Genomic DNA, 17795 nt, shown 5'->3' with positions numbered 1-17795 from the left:
CCCACCTGGGCCTCCCAAAGTGTTGGGATTACAGGCATGAGCCACCACGCCTGGTCTTAGCACTCCTATTTTATTAATTTAATTTAATTTAATTTAATTTTTGAGGCAGGGTCTCACTCTGCCACCCAGGCTGGAGTGCAGTGGTGCAGTCATGGCTCACTGCAGCCTAGGATTCCTGGGCTCAAGTGATCCTCCTGAGTAGCTGGGAACACAGGGTCGTGCTACCATGCCCAGCTATCTTTTCTTTAATTTTTAGTAGAGACAGGGTCTCACTGTGCTGCCCAGGCTGATCTCAAACTCTTGGCCTCAAATGATCCTCCTGCCTTGGCCTCCCAAAGTACTGGGATTAAAGGCGTGAGCCACTGCGCCCAGCCTCACTTTCCTGTTTTAGAGACAAGTAAACTGAGGCCCTGGAAGGTTAAGTTCCCTGCCCACATGGCAGAGGTGGTGATGCCCAAGGGCCTTCAGCTCACACTGGCTAACCTGTGACTCCCCAGCCCAGCTCGAGGACACCCTCCCCAAGGCAGGACCTCCCCTTGGAGCAGCAGCCACGTGCCCAGGTCCCCTCGGGGGTCTCCTCCTATTGCCAGCCCACAGCCTCCACTGTGGCCCCAGCACCCAGCCCGGGGCCCGACGTTCCCCCACTGTGTAGCAGGCGCTCACCTGGCCCACCCCCTCACTGTGCAGGTCAGGACTTGCCCTCATTAGAGATGGGGTCCCTGTTCTAGTCTCACCTGTTGGTTTTCCTGGGAGCCAGCTCTGGGGCCACAAGGGGGCCTAGGAGATGGAGGCCCTGTACCCAGTGATCATGGCTGGGAGGTGATGCAGGTCCTTGGGCCTTCGTGGACTCAGGGCTGGGTAGGGCCATATCGCTGCTCAGGTCAGGCCACCTCCTCCAGGAAGTCCTCCCTGCTGTATGGTGATTGTGCCTTGCTGTCATTGTGAGCTTCTGATCACAGGCCAGTTGCTTCTGCCTTCCTAGGCCCGCTGCACCTTGATAGGGCCGGGCCAGACAGGAGTGGGGGTGGGGGGAGTGTGAAAAACATAAAGGAATTCGTGTTCCTAACTGAATCCCAAGAGACATCAAGGCAATGCTGCTGAATTAGAGGAGACGGGAAAATAGCTAATTTTCAGAGCATTCACGCATCCATATCCGGTGTCTCCTTATGTTCAGTACTTTGGAACCAAACTGCGGGTCCTACAGTGATTCCCCCTGCCCCCTCAGAGTGACCCCTCGCCCTGCAGCCCCCACCGCTGAAGCACAGCGGTGTCCACATCACAAAAGGCACTGGGAGGGTGGGGGCAGGGAGGAGCTGTCACCCTTCCAGAGACCTAAAGAGATCCCAAGGGCGCCTGGGACGCCCCTTCCTTCCCTTAGCTCCAGACGTCCTGGAGATCTGTGATGTGTGCCGGCCTCTGCACAGGGAACTCCAGCCACAGCCACCTCCTGTCAGTCACCACAGAGAAAGGAAGATTTGTGGAAGGAATACAGCAAATCAACGCCTCCTCCTCCTCGCAAAGCACTGTCCCTGGATGTTGAAAGAGTGACTGCAAACTTAGAGGCCCTTCAGGGACTTAAGCCAGGATTCGTTCAGCCCGTCCTACGGCCGCTGCACGTGAGGCCTGAGGCCCGAGGCCCTTGCTGCCTCTGTGCCGCATCCACACCGCTGAGAGGATCTCACTTGTCTGACCCGTCAGTGGCTATCTTACTGTCCTGGTCTGTGGCTCAGGGAGCAAAGCTCTGGACCACACAACCTGCCCAGGGTCGCCCAGTGGGTGAGAAATGCTCTTAGGATCGGACGACAGAGTCCACCTGTAGATGCCTGTCTGGGGCTGCTGGAACAGAACCCCCAGGAGCTGGGAGGCTTAAAACCATGGGGATTTGCTGGTCTCCAGTTCTGGAGGCAGGCATCTGAGATGAGGGCGCTGGCGGAGTGGCACTGCAGCCCAAGGTTCTAGGGGACGATCCTCCTGCTGCTTCCAGTTTCTGGTGGCTCCTGGCACTTCCTTGCCTTGTGGCGGGGTCACTCCAAGCTCGGCCTCCATCTTCTCTTGGCTCCTCCTTGTGTCTGTCTCTTATAAGGACACTTACTGGAGTTGGTGCCCATCCAGATAGTCCAGGATGGTCGCATCTCAAGATCCTTAACTTCATGACATCTGCAAAGAACCTTCTTCTAAAAAAGGTCACTGTCACAGATTCACATTTGGGGGGGCCCATTCAGCCCCCCATGACATCTGAATCCTGTGCCTCCAGCCCCTCACCCTTCCTGTCACCCCCACCCTGTCTTCAGGACACAGCAGAGAGCAGGGGCTGGAGAGTCAGCAGCCCAGGGCTGAGCTCCTTCCCTAATCCCACCTGGCATAGGTGAACCGGAGACCGCATTTGCTCCACCAAGAGCCCACGTCTCAGCTTTGCATCAGCTAGCTAGGCTGTGGATAAGCAATTCTGAGTAAGGGTCCTGCAGCGTCCATGGGTCAGATGCCTGTCTCAGCACGACTGGGTTCTCTGCTCAGGGTCTCCCCAGGGTGAAATCCAGGTGCCATGGACTGCGCTCTCGTCTGGAATGGCTGAGGTTTATTTCATCACTTCTTGTTGATTGAGAAGAGACTGAGATGCGGTGGTGGCCGGTGTGGAGCTTAGCATTTGACATCCTCCATGCCTGATGCCCCCCCTCCCCCGGCAAAGGGCAGGCCTCGGGGCTGACCTCTGACCTGACCTCTGACCTGCTGCTTTTTTGGCATCCTTCTGCTGAGGTCTCTTAGGTCTCATTAGCAGGAAGCAGGGCTGGCCTGGGGGCCGGGAGGGAGGAACTGAGGGGTGAGGACTGTGCAGCCCACCCTGAGAGAGCGAGTAAGTCAGTGCCCACATAGGGCTGTCCTCTCCCCGCTGCTCTGGCCCCTGACCCCATGCTCCCCACGGGGACCGAAGTCCTGCAGCAGCAAATCTCAGGCCACTGTCCCTGCACCCCCTAGAGTGCCTGCATGGAGCAGGTTTGGAGATGGGTGGGGGAGCAGTGACTGGGCCAGAGTGTCTGGAAGGACCCCTGGGCCTGTACCCACACCCTGGGACCAGAGGAGCATGGACGTTGGAGGGTGATCCAAGAGAATGCGCCGAGACCAGATGACACGTCCGGGAGAGAGGCCTGCAGACCAAGCTAGTGCCTGCCTGTGGGGACCACAGGGACAGCAGCCTGGGCAGACCCCGGCCAGCTGACCAGGGCGGGGCAGCACTGAGATCCCAGCTTTGATTTCCCTCCCTCCCCGCTGAGCTGTTTCCAGGATGGGCGCCTGCCCTCCTGGCCCGGGCCAGCCCTCCTTCCTGTCCCTCGGTTCTGTCCCTCGTTCTGGCCTGCAGTGGCAGCGGCCCTTCTGAGGATGCCCTGGTCACAGAGCAGCGTTTGTCTCCTTCTCAGTCCTAGCCTGTGCTCAACCCAGGGGCTATGGAGCTGCAGTCAGGAGCTGTGGTGAGACCAACTTCCTTGGGAACACGAGTCACACAGGAAAAGCATGAGAGAATGACTTTGCAAGGGGCTGGAGAGGAAAGGAAGCAGGAAGATTCCAGCCTATTCAGAGTAAATTGGCTTACTTGCTGCTGGAAGTTACTAGGGCTGACACCAGTGCACAGGCCTCACAGCCATGGGGTCGGCGCCATGTGGGGTCAGCGCCACGCGTTAGTTCCCCCGGCTGCTGTGACGAAGCACTGTGAGCCAGGTGGGTTAAATCACGGGGGCATTTGTTGTCTTGCAGTCCTGGAGGCCAGAAGTCGAGATCAAGGTGTCAGCCGGGCTGGTTCCTCCTAGGGCCGTAAGTGAGACTCTGTCCCAGGCTGCCTTCCAGCCTCGGGTGGTTTGCTGGCCATCTTGGGTGTTCCTTGGCTTACAGAAGCATCACTCCAGCCCCCGCCTTCAGTACATGTGGGGTTCTGCCCATGTGTGGGCCTGCACCCAAATTTTCCCCATGGGTAAGGATACCAGTCAAGTTGGCTTAGGGTCTACCCTACTCCTGTATGACCTTATCTTTTTTTTTTTTTTTTTTTTTGAGACGGAGTCTCGCTCTGTCGCCCAGGCTGGAGTGCAGTGGCCAGATCTCAGCTCACTACAAGCTCCGCCTCCCGGGTTTACGCCATTCTCCTGCCTCAGCCTCCCGAGTAGCTGGGACTACAGGCGCCCGCCACCTAGCCCGGCTGGTTTTTTGTACTTTTTAGTAGAGACGGGGTTTCACCGGGTTAGCCAGGATGGTCTCGATCTCCCGACCTCGTGATCCGCCCGTCTCGGCCTCCCAAAGTGCTGGGATTACAGGCTTGAGCCACCGCGCCCGGCCGTATGACCTTATCTTAACTTTAGTTACACCTGCAATGACTCTATTTCCAAATAAGGTCACATTTTAAGGTACTGGGGTTTAGGACTTCAACATATGAGCTTGGTGGGGGGCCCCAGTTCAACCCCAAACAGTTCATTCGCGCCTCCCTGCTAAATCCTTGCCATGCTAGACTCTGAGGGCACCTGCCAAGAAGCGGGGTCTGCCTGCTGCTGGTTCCACTGTGGCCTGAGCCGAGCTGCTGTGACTTTGGCAGACAGTTCCAGAGCTGATTCCTGGAAGGGTGTCTCAGCCCTCCCTGATTCCAGGACTCACAAAGGAAGTCAAAGCCAGGCCTTATGCATTGCAGACTCAGTCCCCTGGAGGTCTTTGTGGGGCACCATAAGAGGAGACAAGATGTCCCAGCAGGCTCCAACTCCTTTGGGGAACCAGAGGCATTCAGGACTGTGGGATTGTCCTGGGCTGGTGGCCAGTGTGACCAGGCAGCCAGTCTTTCACCTCTGACTCCTGGGAGGCTGTGGTCACCCCATCTCGGAATCCTGTTACTGAGGTCCTCTCCATCTCATTGGTGAAATCTCCACCAAAATGCTTCCTCTGCAAGCTGGGCTGTCCACCACTGTGCCCCATCGTGCGCTCCTCCTCCCCATCATGGTCTTCAAAGCCCCAGGCCAGGCATGGTGGCTTATACTTGTAATCTCAGTACTTTGGGAGGCTGAGGTTGGAGGATCACGTGGGGCCCGGAGCTTGAGGTTACAGTGAGCCATGGTCATGCCACTGTGCTCCAGCCTGGGCAACACGGCCTTTATCACGATGGGAAATGGTCTCATTTCTGAACACTCGTTTCCAGGCTGGCTGACTCCCTCCACTGCATACACGCGTGAATCAGGTATTAGGTGGCCAGGTCCTCCACAGCGAGCCTGAGCTGTCGATTGATGTCAATGAATGTGGATGCTGGGACTCCAAGAAAGAGAGCACCTGTGCTCTGTTCCTCAAACTCTTTTTCCCTCAAGTGTAGCCTACAGGAATTGCGATCTGTGGAGCATCCTCTGGGGGCACTGACCAACAGGCCAAGGTCCGAACTGCCTGGCACACTCACAAGGCCCTCCCAGTGAGCCTCCACCTAGCCTCGACCGCTGCCTGGCCTCTCCCAGCATCACCGGGGGTTCCCTACAGTCTGTGGGAACTTCCCACCTCTCAGCCTTCATTCAAGCTGTGCTCATGCTGCACCTTCCAGGAACCCTCCCTGGCACTCCAGACTCTCTCCAGCCTGAGTGAGGAGTCTCCCCTCTGACCTCCCACAACAACATCCTTGATGGTTCCTCCGTTACACTTTCCATGTGTGTGATAATTAACTGTTCACCTATTGATCTCTGCCATCAAATCATGAGCTCCTAAGGGCTGAACTATGCGATTCCTGGATCATAGTTGGTGCTTAGTCCATGTTTGTAGAGCAGGTGGATGGATGGATGGATGGTGGTGGTTAGATGGATGGGTGGATGGATGGTTGGATGGATGGATGGATGGATGGATGGCAGGCAAATGAATAAGTGGATGGGTGGATGGATGGATGGATGGGTGGATGGATGGATGGATGATAAATGGATGGGTGGGTGGGTAAATGGGTGGGTGGATGAGTGGAAGATTGGATGGGTAAACAAATTGGTGGGTGGATGGGTGGGTACATGGGTGGATAGATGGATGGATGATTAGATGGGTGGGTGGATGGATGGATGGATGGATGGATGGATGCATGCATGCATGCATGCATGGATTGGTGGATGAATGGATGGGTAGATGGATGGATAGGTAAATGTATGGATGGGTAAATGTATGGATGGGTAAATGGATGTGTGAGTTGGTGGGTGGGTGGATGGATGGATGGATGGATGAATGGATGGATGGATGGGTGGATGGGTAGATGGGTGAGTGGATGAGTGGAAGATTGGATGGGTAGATGAATTGATGGGTGGACGGGTGGGTACATGAGTGGACAGATGGATGAATGATTAGATAGGTGGATGGATAGGTGGGTGGGTAGGTGGGTGGATGGATGGATGTGGATGGATGGATGCATGGATTGGTGTATGAATGGATGGGTGGATGGATGGATAGGTAAAGGTATGGATGGATAAATGGATGAGTGAGTGATGGATGGATGGATGGATGGATGGATGGATGGATGGATAGATAGATGGATGGATGACTTTTACAAGCAGCAGCCAGCTGACCGTTTGTGTCAGGGCCCAAGGTGGCTCATTAGTATGTGATTGTGCAAATGTCCAAGCTGCCAATTTTCCCACATCCAAGCACAATGAAACCTTGCCTCTGGAGCCTACCAGTCACTCTTGTTGTTCTTTGTTTTTCTCTTTTTTATTCATTTATTTTTCTTTAGAGACAGAGTCTTGCTGTGTTACCCAGGCTAGCCTTGAATTCCTGGGCTCAAGGGATCCTCCCGCCTCTGCCTCCCCGTAGCTGGGACTATACTCTGTTTTTCTCTTCATTAGCCTTTGCAAATGGTGTCAAGAGTTCAAAAATTAACCTATCTGATGTCACAATGAGAAACATCTGTGATGCTATTAGTTTTTCCAAAGCTGACCTTCTCTTCTTTCACAGACTCCTAGAGGTTCAAGGTGGCAAAGTCCTGTCTTTCTGTTTGCATACACACTTGCTAAATTCTTTTCTGCATCAGATTCATTTGGGCTTTGCTATGGTCTTTCTTTTCCATAGTAATTGGAATTAAAATTATAAGTTCAGTAAACTTCCCTGTTCTGCTCTATCCAATTGCTGAATTCAGGAGTGTTCCACGTTCCCAACATCTCAGAGCTCCCCTCACCGCTTTTCCCACCCCAGTGATGACATCAGCCATTTACCCTCCCTGTGTCCTGTTCAAGAGGAGCACGTTGGAAACTTGGCCCCTGCCCTGTGGCCTAACTGTGACACAGCTGAAGACACAGGCTGGTCAGCCTTTGGTATCGACGTGATCGTTCAGAATTGCACTGCCTTTCTTTACCAGAGAATGACATTTCACAGTAGTTCCAACCGAAGTGGGGCTGTTGCAGGGAGTTTGTGCTGCCTTCTGTAAGAGAGTGGCAGGAAGCAACACTCAGGCAGCCGGTGCGGGAGTGTCTAGCAGCTGCGGAAGGTGGCTGGACTTTTAGACACCCGGGTGTACGTGCTGAAGTGACGTTGATCCACTGACTTGAGAATGTCAGTGGCAAGGGTTCACACTCTGTGGTGAGACACAGGAAGCTGTTGGCAGGGTAGGTGCCCCTCACTCCTCCAGCCTCTGTCTTTCTGTGTCTTGAACTGTGGCCGTATCTCACCCGTACTGTTCCCTTCCTCACCACAGGGATGGACCTGCTGGGCACCAGCTCACTTCTCGGCTCTGTCTTGTTAATGTGTGCGGCTCCCCCAGTAGACTTGGCTTTCAGGGGACACATAGCGTCTGATCTACCCCTGGGGTCCTCCTCATGACCCTACCCTTTCTGTTCAGCAACTGGCCACAGGGAATCAACACCCTTCCAAAGGCAGTGTTCCTGGGCCACTGGCATCCAAGCTGTGCCCCTGCTGTGGCTTGAATGTGGCCCTAAAGCTCGTGTGCTGGTAACTTGATCCCCCCTGCAACAGCGTTGAGAGGTGGTACTTTTAAGAGGTGACTCGGTCATGAAGGCTTTGCCCTCCTGAGCAGATTGATGTTATTGCAGGAGTGGGTTTGTTATTGCCGCAGTGGGGTCCTTATAAAGGGTGAGCATGGCCCCCTTCCCCTCTCTCTTGCCCATGCGATGCCTTCCTCCATGCGGTGACACAGCAAGAAGGCCCTCGTCAGATGGGGCCCCTCCACCTTGGGCTTCCCAGCCTTCAGACCGTGAGCCAAAAACATGTCTGTTCATTCTAAATTACCTAGACTGTGGTACTCTATAGCAGCAGGAAGCAAAGGAAGACACCCATCCACACGGCCTCAGGAATGGCTGACCCAGAAGGACCCAGGCTCACGCTCTCGGTGAAATCCTGGGTTCTACCTCCCCACTCTGCTCTCTTGTATCCCCTTGGGCCTTCCAAGCCCAGCCGCTTCCCTTGGGCAGTGCCTCATTGGTTTTTCTGCCTGCGACATCTCCGTACGGGGCTCCTTGGCTCTCCCTGTCCAGCCATTCCCCCTCCCGCGCCACCAGAGCTTCCAGCCCACCAGGGCAGGGAGGCAGGAGAGGGCCTTTCCTGTGGTAAGTGAAGGACGTCGGGGGGTGAGATGGCAGTGGGTGATCTGACCCACCCATGAGCAATCGGCCAGCCTTGGCCTGGCCTCGGTCTCAACCTGCTGGAAGAGGCCATTGTTCTTACGCCTCACTCAACCCTCTATTGAATGTCAGGGCCCTTCCCCTGATTTCTCACCTCCGGGGGCGCTTCAGCAGCAGGAGGCTTGTCCAGACAGCCTTCCCAGCTTCGGGGCGCGGTTCCAGGGGCTGGAGCTGTGGGACTGAATGCTTCCCGAGGGCTTCTCCTTTCACAGGGAAACAGGTTCCTCGCCACAGGCAGGGCCCGAGGGTGCCATCTGCTGCCAGCAGGCACTTTCCTCTCTTCTTGAAATGGCATCTCTTCTGATCACAAAAGCAATACTTGATCCAAGAAGAGACTTTAGAAAATAATAATGTACCTGGAATCTTACTACTCAAGTAACTGTAAGATTAATGCCTTACCTGGAGTATCTTCCCCAGTGAGTCATTTATATACAAAGGATGTCTCCAAGTTTTATTTTTATTATTTTAGTTATTTATTTTAAGAGACAGGGTCTTGCTCGTTGCCCTGGCTGGAGTGGAGTGCAGTGGTGTCATCATAGCTCACTGTACCCTTGAACTCCTGGGCTCAAGCGATCCTCCCACCTCAGCCTCCAGAGTAGCTGGGACTACAGGTGCACACCATCATGCCTGGCTGATTTTTGTATTTTTTGTAGAGACAGGGGTCTTGTCATGTTGCCCAGGCTGGTCTTGAACTCCTGGCCTCAAGCAATCCTCCCACCTCAGCCTCCCAATAAGTGTTGGGATCATAGGCATGAGCCACTACACCTGGCCTCTAATTTTTTTTTTTTTCTTTTTTTGAGACAAAGTCTTGTTCTGTCGCCCAGGCTGGAGTGCAGTGGCATGATCTCTGCTCTCTGCAAACTCCACCTCCCGGGATCACGCCATTCTCCTGCCTCAGCCTCCCGAGTAGCTGGGATTACAAGCGCCCGCCACCACACCCGGGTAATTTTTTTTTTTTTTTTTTTTTTGTATTTTTAGTAGAGATGGGGTTTCACCATGTTGGCCAGGATGGTCTCGATCTTCTGACCTCGTGATCCGCCCGCCTCGGCCTCCCAAAGTGCTGGGATTACAGGCGTGAGCCACCGCGCCCGGCCTCTAATTTTTTAAATGCTACATTTTTCGTTTCATATTTTAACATTTCCAGTGAACTATCCTGCAGATTCTTTCACCATATGGATATGACCTAATGTATTGAGTCAACCCACTGTCGATGGACAGCGAAACAGAAACAGCTTATGAGCTATTTCTTGCATATGAGTTTGCTGGGTGATTACAAGAAAAACATTCTCTTCTGTTGTTTGTTAGATGTACAGCTCAGTAATTTTTGGTACATCCACGAGGCTGTACAGCCAATATCACTGTCTAATTCAAAACATTTCCATCACCCCATAAAGAAAACCCCTCCCCATTAGCAGTCACCCTGTTCCCCTCCCGTTTCAGCTGTTGCTGACCACAGATCTGCCTTCTGCCCCTATGTGGCATTTCTGCCCCTATGCCTATTCTAGACATTTCATGTGAATGGAATCAATCATACAGTATGTGATTTTTTTTTTTTTTTTTTTTTTTTTGAGTCAGAGTCTCGCTCTGTCGCCCAGGCTGGAGTGCAGTGACTTGATCTCGGCTCACTGCAAGCTCCACCTCCCGGGTTCACACCATTCTTCTGCCTCAGCCTCCCGAGTAGCTGGGACTACAGGTGCCCACCACCACACCCGGCTAATTTTTTGTATTTTTAGTAGAGACGGGGTTTCACCATGTTAGCTAGGATGGTCTCCATCTCCTGACCTCGTGATCCGCCCGCCTCGGCCTCCCAAAGTGCTAGGATTACAGGCGTGAGCCCCTGCGCCCGGCCGTAGTATGTGATCTTTTGTGACTGGCTTCTTTCAGTCAGCACGATGGGTGTGTTTTTGTTTTTGTTCTTTTAGATGGAATCTCTCTCTGTTGTCAGCCTAGAGTGCAATGGCGCGATCTCAGCGCACTGCAACCTCCGCCTCCCGGGTTCAAGCAATTCTCCTGCTCAGCCTCCCGGGTAGCTGGGATTACAGGCATGTGCCACCACGCCCAGCTAATTTTTGTATTTTCAGTAGAGACGGGGTTTCGCCATGTTGGCCAGGCTGGTCTCAAACTCCTGATGTCAAGTGATCCACCCGCCTTAGCCTCCCACAGGGCTGGGATGATGCCATGGTGTTTTCAATGCTTATCCACATGGAAGCATGTGTAATGCTGCGTTGCTTTCTATGGCTGAAACTTATTCCGTTATATAGATAGACCACATTTTGTCTGTCCGTTCAACTGTTTTCTGAAGTGGCTGTGTCATTTTATATTCCCACAAGGAAGAGATGAGGATTCCAGTTCCTTTACGTCCTCACCTTCCTCACCACAACTTCATATTTTCTGGGTTTTTTTTTTTTTTTGGCAGGGGGACATTCTCATCATCCTAATAAATCAAATGGTATTTAATTGTAATTTTTTTGGCACATCCTGACTGACAGGGATGTTGGGCATCTGTTAATGTGTTTATTAGCTGTTTGTATATCTTCTTTGGAAAAATGTCTGTTCAAATCTATTTTCCATTTGTTCAGTACTTTGTTTTTTTTTTTTTTTTTTTTTTTTGTCTTTTTGTTGTTGGATTGTAAGAGTTCTTTCTATATTGCAGATACAATGTCCTTATCAGACCCATGATTTGCAAAAATTATTCTGTGGGTTTTCTCTTCACTTTCTTGGTGGTGTCCTATGCAGCAGAAAGCCTTCAATTTGATGAAGTCCAGTTATCTGTTTTCTCTTTTGTTGCCCATGCTTTAGGTGCCCATGCTTTGTGGCCTAGCCCAACGCCACAAATATTTACTCCAATGTTTTCTTTTAAGAATTTTAAGCCTGGGCGTCATGGCTCACGCCTGTAATCCCACACTTTGGGAGGCCGAGGTGGGTGGATCGCGTGAGCCCAGGAGTTCAAGACCAGCCTGGGTGACATGGTGAAACCCCTTCTCCACTAAAAATGCAAAAATTAGCCGGGTGCATGCCTGTGGTCCCAGCTACTCGGAAGGCTGAGATGGGAGGCTTGCTTGAGCCCAGGGAAGTTGAAGCTGCAGTGAGCCATGACTGTGCCACTACACTCCAGCATGGGTGACAGAGTGAGACACCATCTCAAAAAAAGAAAAAGGAAAAAAAAAAAGAACCTTAGAGTTTTAGCTCTGACATCTACATATTTGATTCATTTTGAGTGAATTTTTGTATGTGGTATAAGGTCAGAGTTCAGCTTCATCCTTTTGCATGTGTGTCTCCAGTTTTCCGGCAGCATTCGTTGAAAAGACTATCCTTTCCTTGTTGGGTGGTCTTGGCGCCCTTGCTGAGAATCCACTGCCCACAAGCGTATGGGGTTCTTTGTGGACTCTCGGTCTCGTTGGTCTGTATGTCGGTCCCATGCTGGTGCCGTACAGCCTTGATTCCTGCTCTCTCATGCCACATTGCAGACCACAAGGGTGAGTCCTCCAACTTGTTTTTTTTCTTGTGGCTCTTCTGGGTCCCTTGAGTCATTTCCATATTAATTTTAGGATCAGGTTGTCAATTTCTGCAAGAAAAAAAGGCAGCCGACACTTCCGTATAGATTGCGTTGAATCTGTGGATTGATTTGGGGAGTGCTGTCTTCCGATCTGCGAACACGAGATGTCTTCCCATTTATGTAGGTCTTCTAATATTTTTCAACAATGTTTTGTTGTTTTCCGTGTATGATTCTTGTACTTCTTTTGTTAAATTTAGTCTAAGCATTTTAATCTTTTTTATGCTGTTGTAAAGGACTAAGGATTGTTTTCTTAATTTCACTTTCACTTTATTGCTACCATATCTAAACACAAGTGGTCTTTAAACAAAGCCTTTATTTATATATAACATACATACCACAAAATTCACCTTTCTAAAGCACATAGCTCAGTAGTTGTGGGTAATAACACCCCCGAGCCTTCTGCGTCGGGCGCCATGCCAATCTGGCCTTCTGCCACGTACTTGCCGCCTCCGTTCCCTTTCCTCTGCTCTCTCCCTGCCCCAATTCTTTTTTTTTTCATGTTTTTAATTTTTTGTAAAATATATGTAGCATAAAGTTTACTATTTAGCCCTTCCTAAGCATACAATTTCATGGCATTGAACACACTCGGTGCTGTGCAACCGTCACCATCATCATCTCCGGAATGTCCTCATCTTCCCAAACTGAAACTGTTTCCCCATCACTCGCTCCCCCCTACTCCCCAACCTCTGCCCACCCTGGCACCCACCATTCTACTTCCTGTCTGTATGAACGTGATGGCTCTCAGGACCTCGTGTCAGGGACTCACGCAGGACTCATCCTTTGGTAGCTGGGTTATTTCACTCAGCATGATCTTGCCAACATTCATCCATGCTGTAGCCTAGATCCGAATTTCCTTCCTTTTTAAGGCTGAATAATATTCTGTTGTATGGATGGACCACATTTGGTTTACCCACGCCTCTGCCAACAGACACCTGGGTTGCTGCCATCTCTTGGCTGTTATGAACGTGGGTGTGCAAGTATCTGAGTTCCAAATTTCAGTTCCTTTGGGTAAGGCTCTGATGAGGCTGGGGGTACTGAGTGGAAGCTGACATCCTGGACAGTGAAGGCCCCTCCCTTACTCAGCTCCCAGGGCAGAGGGCAGCAAGGCCCACACCCCCAAGCTGAAGGTAGGGGCTTCGTCTGTGGAACCTGGACCACCTGGGAGGGGAGAGCCATGGAGCATTGTTGGGGTCCCAGCAGAGGGTTCTGTCCCATGGACCCAGGCCCCCCAAGCCTCCCACTGTGCCCCCACGTTCCGGTCAATATTCAGCTTGTTAGCACATCCCCATGAGGGAGGGGGCCCCGAGCAGCTCCGGGGACTCTTCCAGCCTCCTCCCCGCATCTGCCGCAGCTCGCTACCCTGAATTCTCACGTTGTCATGACTCTGTGCTTCTGCAGGGTTTACGTCACGAGGCTGTGTCCCTAAATTAGACGCCAGGCAGTTCTGCGTGTTTCCCACGGTGTGTGAAAGCACTCACGCCATGCGGGATTCGCGCACGTTGGCGGGGCTGTGGCTGGCTGGCCTCCGCCTCCGTGGCCTCTGCCGGTGAATGATTAGATCACAATGGGTCTTCCATTCCGTTGCCGGCGATCCTGTCCTGCGTTTCACTGGAAACCCCAGCACTGCGTCTAAGACCGTGCATCTCTGCAGACAGACTCAGACGCACGTTTCCAGTGTGTGCCAGCAACAGAGGCCACCGGGCTCCGGAGTGTAGACAGCCCTGGTTTTACTGAAATGGTGCGAACATTTTTTCTGAAGTGCCTGCACCAGCTGACACTCCCACCCGCAAGGTGAAGGCTCCTGTTGTTCCACCCACACTCTTCTTATTTTTGTGCAGGTCACATTTGGGGCAAGGCTCGGCATGAGACACGGCCAGATAAATGAGCCAAGCCCTCCAAAAGAGGCTGCGCAGGATGCCAATGGCAACCGAAAAAAATTATCCGAATATTTCTAGGTAGAGAAAAGATTTTGCATCCCTGAAACAACAGTTAACAGCAGTAAATTTAAAACTTGATAGCAGGAATTTAAAAGTCAAGAGCAAAATTAGAAGAACGAGTTGGGGGAAATTTCCCAGAAAATGGGACAAAAAGATATGATAGGAGATAAATTATTTTAAAATGAGAGGGTCAGTGGGTGCACCCCTAGAGTTGGGCGAGGTGAACCCCCTAAGTTAGTACAGGCCCAGCTGTGAATGATTTATAGGGTCACCATGGAACCCCTGAACGGCAAATCTGGTAAAAGCTGAGGACGCAGCTGCTGGGAAGATGGAGACGGGAAGTGTAGGTGGGGGCGGGGGATCCTGTATTCGTTTCTTGAGGCTACTGTCACCACAGACTGGCCTGAGCCCTAGAAACTGTCTCACAGTTGGAGGCCAGAAGTGCAAACTCTGGCAGAGCCTCCCTCCATCCGCAGGCTCCAGGGCAGGCTCCTCCCACCTCTCCCAGCTTCTGGGGACTCCAGGTGTTCCTTGGGTTGGGGCCGCGTCTCCGGTCTCGGCCTCTGTGGTCACATGGGCTCTCCTGCCCTCTGTGTCTGTGTCCTCTTCTGCCTCTTATAAAGACTCTTGTCATTGGACTTATGGCCCATCCGGATCATTCAGGACAATCTCTTCATCTCCAGATGCTTCACTTAATTACTCCTGCTGAGACCCCTTTTCCAAAGGAGGTCATGTTCACAGGTTTCAGAGGCTAGGGTGAGAAGAGATATTTGTGGGGGTTGCCTGACACTCAGGCCGTTAGAAAAGGTGTGAAAGGTGAGTTGACGTTTCCATAGGGGAAGCCGGTTGATATCAAGCCAGGAGTGCAGCCTCCGTGGGTGAGTCGCCACCAGCTGTCAATTCCAGGAGGCCCAGCAAAAATCAAAGACCCAGAACAGGCCTGGGACTGGCTCAGAGCCCTGTTGCACCACCTGGCGTACGTGGTGAGCGTGTTACACTGAGGACGTTTTAGGTGAAGTTATAGGGAAGTTGTGTATCTGGGCAACAGATACACGCCTGTGGGGTGGGTGTCTGCGAGGACACAGACTTTTGTCTTGACCAGTGACCTTCAGGCTCCACAGCCCCTCACCGTGCCCCACCCCACATGCTGGTGTCTCCTTCTCCATGCAGCAGCTCCGCAGCTGGGTCCTGCTCCTCAGACAAGACGGGGCCAGAGGTGGCCCCAGCAGCCACGCATGTCGCTCCACAGGCCACAAGAGAGAAGATCCGGTCCAGGTTCCACGGCAGCCACGACCTCATCCACCGCCTGTTCGTCTGCATTTCAGGTGCCGTGTCGGGGCCTGGGACCGGTGTATGGCTTGAGGACACATGGGCTGCACTTTAGGGGAGGTCAGGCGGGGCGTGCACAGCCTCCCCCTCACTTTCCTGTGAACGGCAGCCCACTCTGCCCCTAAGGAGCAAGCACTCCTGTTCATGGAGAAGGCTGGACTGACCCCACACAGGCAGGAGGAGGAGGGGATCTGCAGGTGAGGGTGGGAGGCATTTTCCTCCAGGGAGTGGTGGCGGGGGCAGTGGGGTGAGGGGCAGAAGAGCCAGGCACTAGGCACCACCTCTGGACAGGGTCCACCCTGGGCTCCCAACCACGTAGGCTGCTTGGGGGCTGTGCCTGCGGGAGGAGGACATGCTTTGCAGGTAGACACATCTGGATGCCTGAGTGGCTGTGACAGTCACAGGCACTGGCCTGGGGGTGGGCACAGTGCAGGGGCTCTGTAAGTGTCCCTTAGTGCATGGCCCGGCCAGCTTAGTGGTGATGGCTGTGACTTGTGCATAAAAGGCGTGAATGTCAGTGGCAGACCAACTGTGGCAGGGCTGTCTGTCTGGTCCTCTCCCTTCCCCTGCTCTCTTTTGACTCCCGAGTTTTTATTCTTGTCAAGGGAACCCTGCCCCAAGGGGGTGGGCCGCCTCCTTCCCTGGCTGATCTGAGAACACACTGGCCTGGGCTGTGAGCTCTGGCTGGGTCCGCCCAGCGTGCAGCACCAACCTCCACAGTTCCTTCCATCTGTCCTTCTGTTGCTGTTACTGTGGTCTTCCTCCCTCAGGTGTGGCTGACCAGCTACAGACGAACTATGCCAGTGACCTGAGAAGTATTCTTAAAACACTGTTTGAGGTCATGGCCACCAAGCCCGAAACAGACGACAAGGAAAAGTTGAGGAAGGGTGAGTGCCCACTCAGGACGGGCTCTGAGGCCTGCACTGGTGGCCATGTCCCTGCCCACAGGGAGGGGGTGCTCAGAAATCTATACCTTCTGGCCCTGGGCAAGCAATCATTGAGCCCAGGGTCCCATGACCTCCGCACTCCAAATGTGCCAGGCTGCCCTGCCTGCTTGGGAAGCCAAGGGGCACAGCAGCAGGCCCAGGAAGTGCCCAGATGGGCTGCCTGCCCAGGAAGACACTCCACCCCTGCAAATGAGCAGATGGGCAAGGGCCCCTGGCTCGTGCCCACAGCCCTGGCTACTGTCCCCTGCATGTGTGGCAGCAAGGTGACTTCACTTCTGGCTCTGATGGAGGCTGGGAGAGCCCAAACCCTCCCTCTTGAGGATGAGACTCAGCTGTGGTGCCGCGTCACTTCTACCGAATGCTGCCTCTCAGAGCAGCTCGAGGCAGCCCTCCCCGAACCCACCTCCCTATGGGGGTGGAAAGGAGTCCACTGCTGCCCATGAGCTGCTGAGGTGTCACACACGCTGACACAGCACAAGCACACAGGCGGCTCTCACAGTCACATTCACACACAGGCACGTGCACACACATGTGCACACATGTACTCATGCATGCCCACACCATGCACACACACGTACACCCATGTGCACATACGCTTCCACTCACACGTGCACACATGTACTCATGCATACCCACACCCATGCACACACATACCCACATGCACACACGCACACATGTGCACATACGCTCCCACCCACACGTGCACACATGTACTCATGCACACACCCACACACACACAGGCACAGATGTGCACACATGCTCCCACTCACATGTACTCATGCATACCCATGCCCATGCACACACACCCATGCACACCCACGCACACATGTGCACATGCGCTCCCACTCACACGTGCACACGTACTCATGTATACCCACACCCATGCACACACACCCACACACACGCACACATGGGCACATATGCTCCCACTCACACGTGCACACATGTACTCATGTACACACACACACGCACAGATGTGCACATATGCTCCCCCTCACATGTGCACATGTACTCATGCATACCCACGCCCATGCACACACACCCATGCACACCCACGCACACGTGCACATACGCTCCCACTCACACAGTGCACACATTATCTAGGAGGGAGAAGGCGTCAGGGCAGGGACTGGTTAGGCACAGGGAGGGATCCAAGGCAGGAAAGGGGGCTAAGCCCCTGCTCGCCATGCCCGGTGCTCTGGTGCTGAGCGGAGGCACTTTTCCAGCAGAGCCGCCCCTCACCACAGGGGCTTCTGCTCGTGGGTGTCCGGGCACATGGGGCAGCCCGCCTGGTCCTGGAGCCCTGGCCCAGCAGGGCATACCCTTGCCAGCAGGGAGGAGCCCGTGTGCCGAGCCAGCTCTGCCTTGCAGCATCCACACCGCCAGGCTGCATTCTACCAGGGAGGTTGGCAGGGCT

General features: G+C 53.4%; 1 protein-coding gene across 12 annotated transcripts in view; it reads left to right on the top strand.

Moving 5' to 3' along the window:
- ZFYVE28 (zinc finger FYVE-type containing 28) overlaps positions 1–17795 on the top strand; it is a 150079-nt gene that overhangs the window by 129744 nt on the left and 2540 nt on the right. For all 12 annotated transcript variants that reach the window (XR_013417661.1, XM_078002906.1, XM_078002904.1 and 9 more), the window contains 2 exons: positions 15273–15427; positions 16202–16318. Coding sequence is in view for 11 of the 12 variants with exons in the window: in XM_078002906.1 (XP_077859032.1) it covers positions 15273–15427; positions 16202–16318 (272 nt within the window). In the remaining variant the exon portion in view is untranslated. Of the gene's footprint in view, positions 1–15272; positions 15428–16201; positions 16319–17795 lie in introns of those variants that run through there.

Source organism: Macaca mulatta, chromosome 5 (assembly GCF_049350105.2).
Source record: "Macaca mulatta isolate MMU2019108-1 chromosome 5, T2T-MMU8v2.0, whole genome shotgun sequence".
NCBI classification, from domain to species: Eukaryota; Metazoa; Chordata; class Mammalia; order Primates; family Cercopithecidae; genus Macaca; species Macaca mulatta.
The sequence above is the reverse complement of the archived record's forward strand: the minus strand, read 5'-3'. Positions and strand labels throughout refer to the sequence as shown.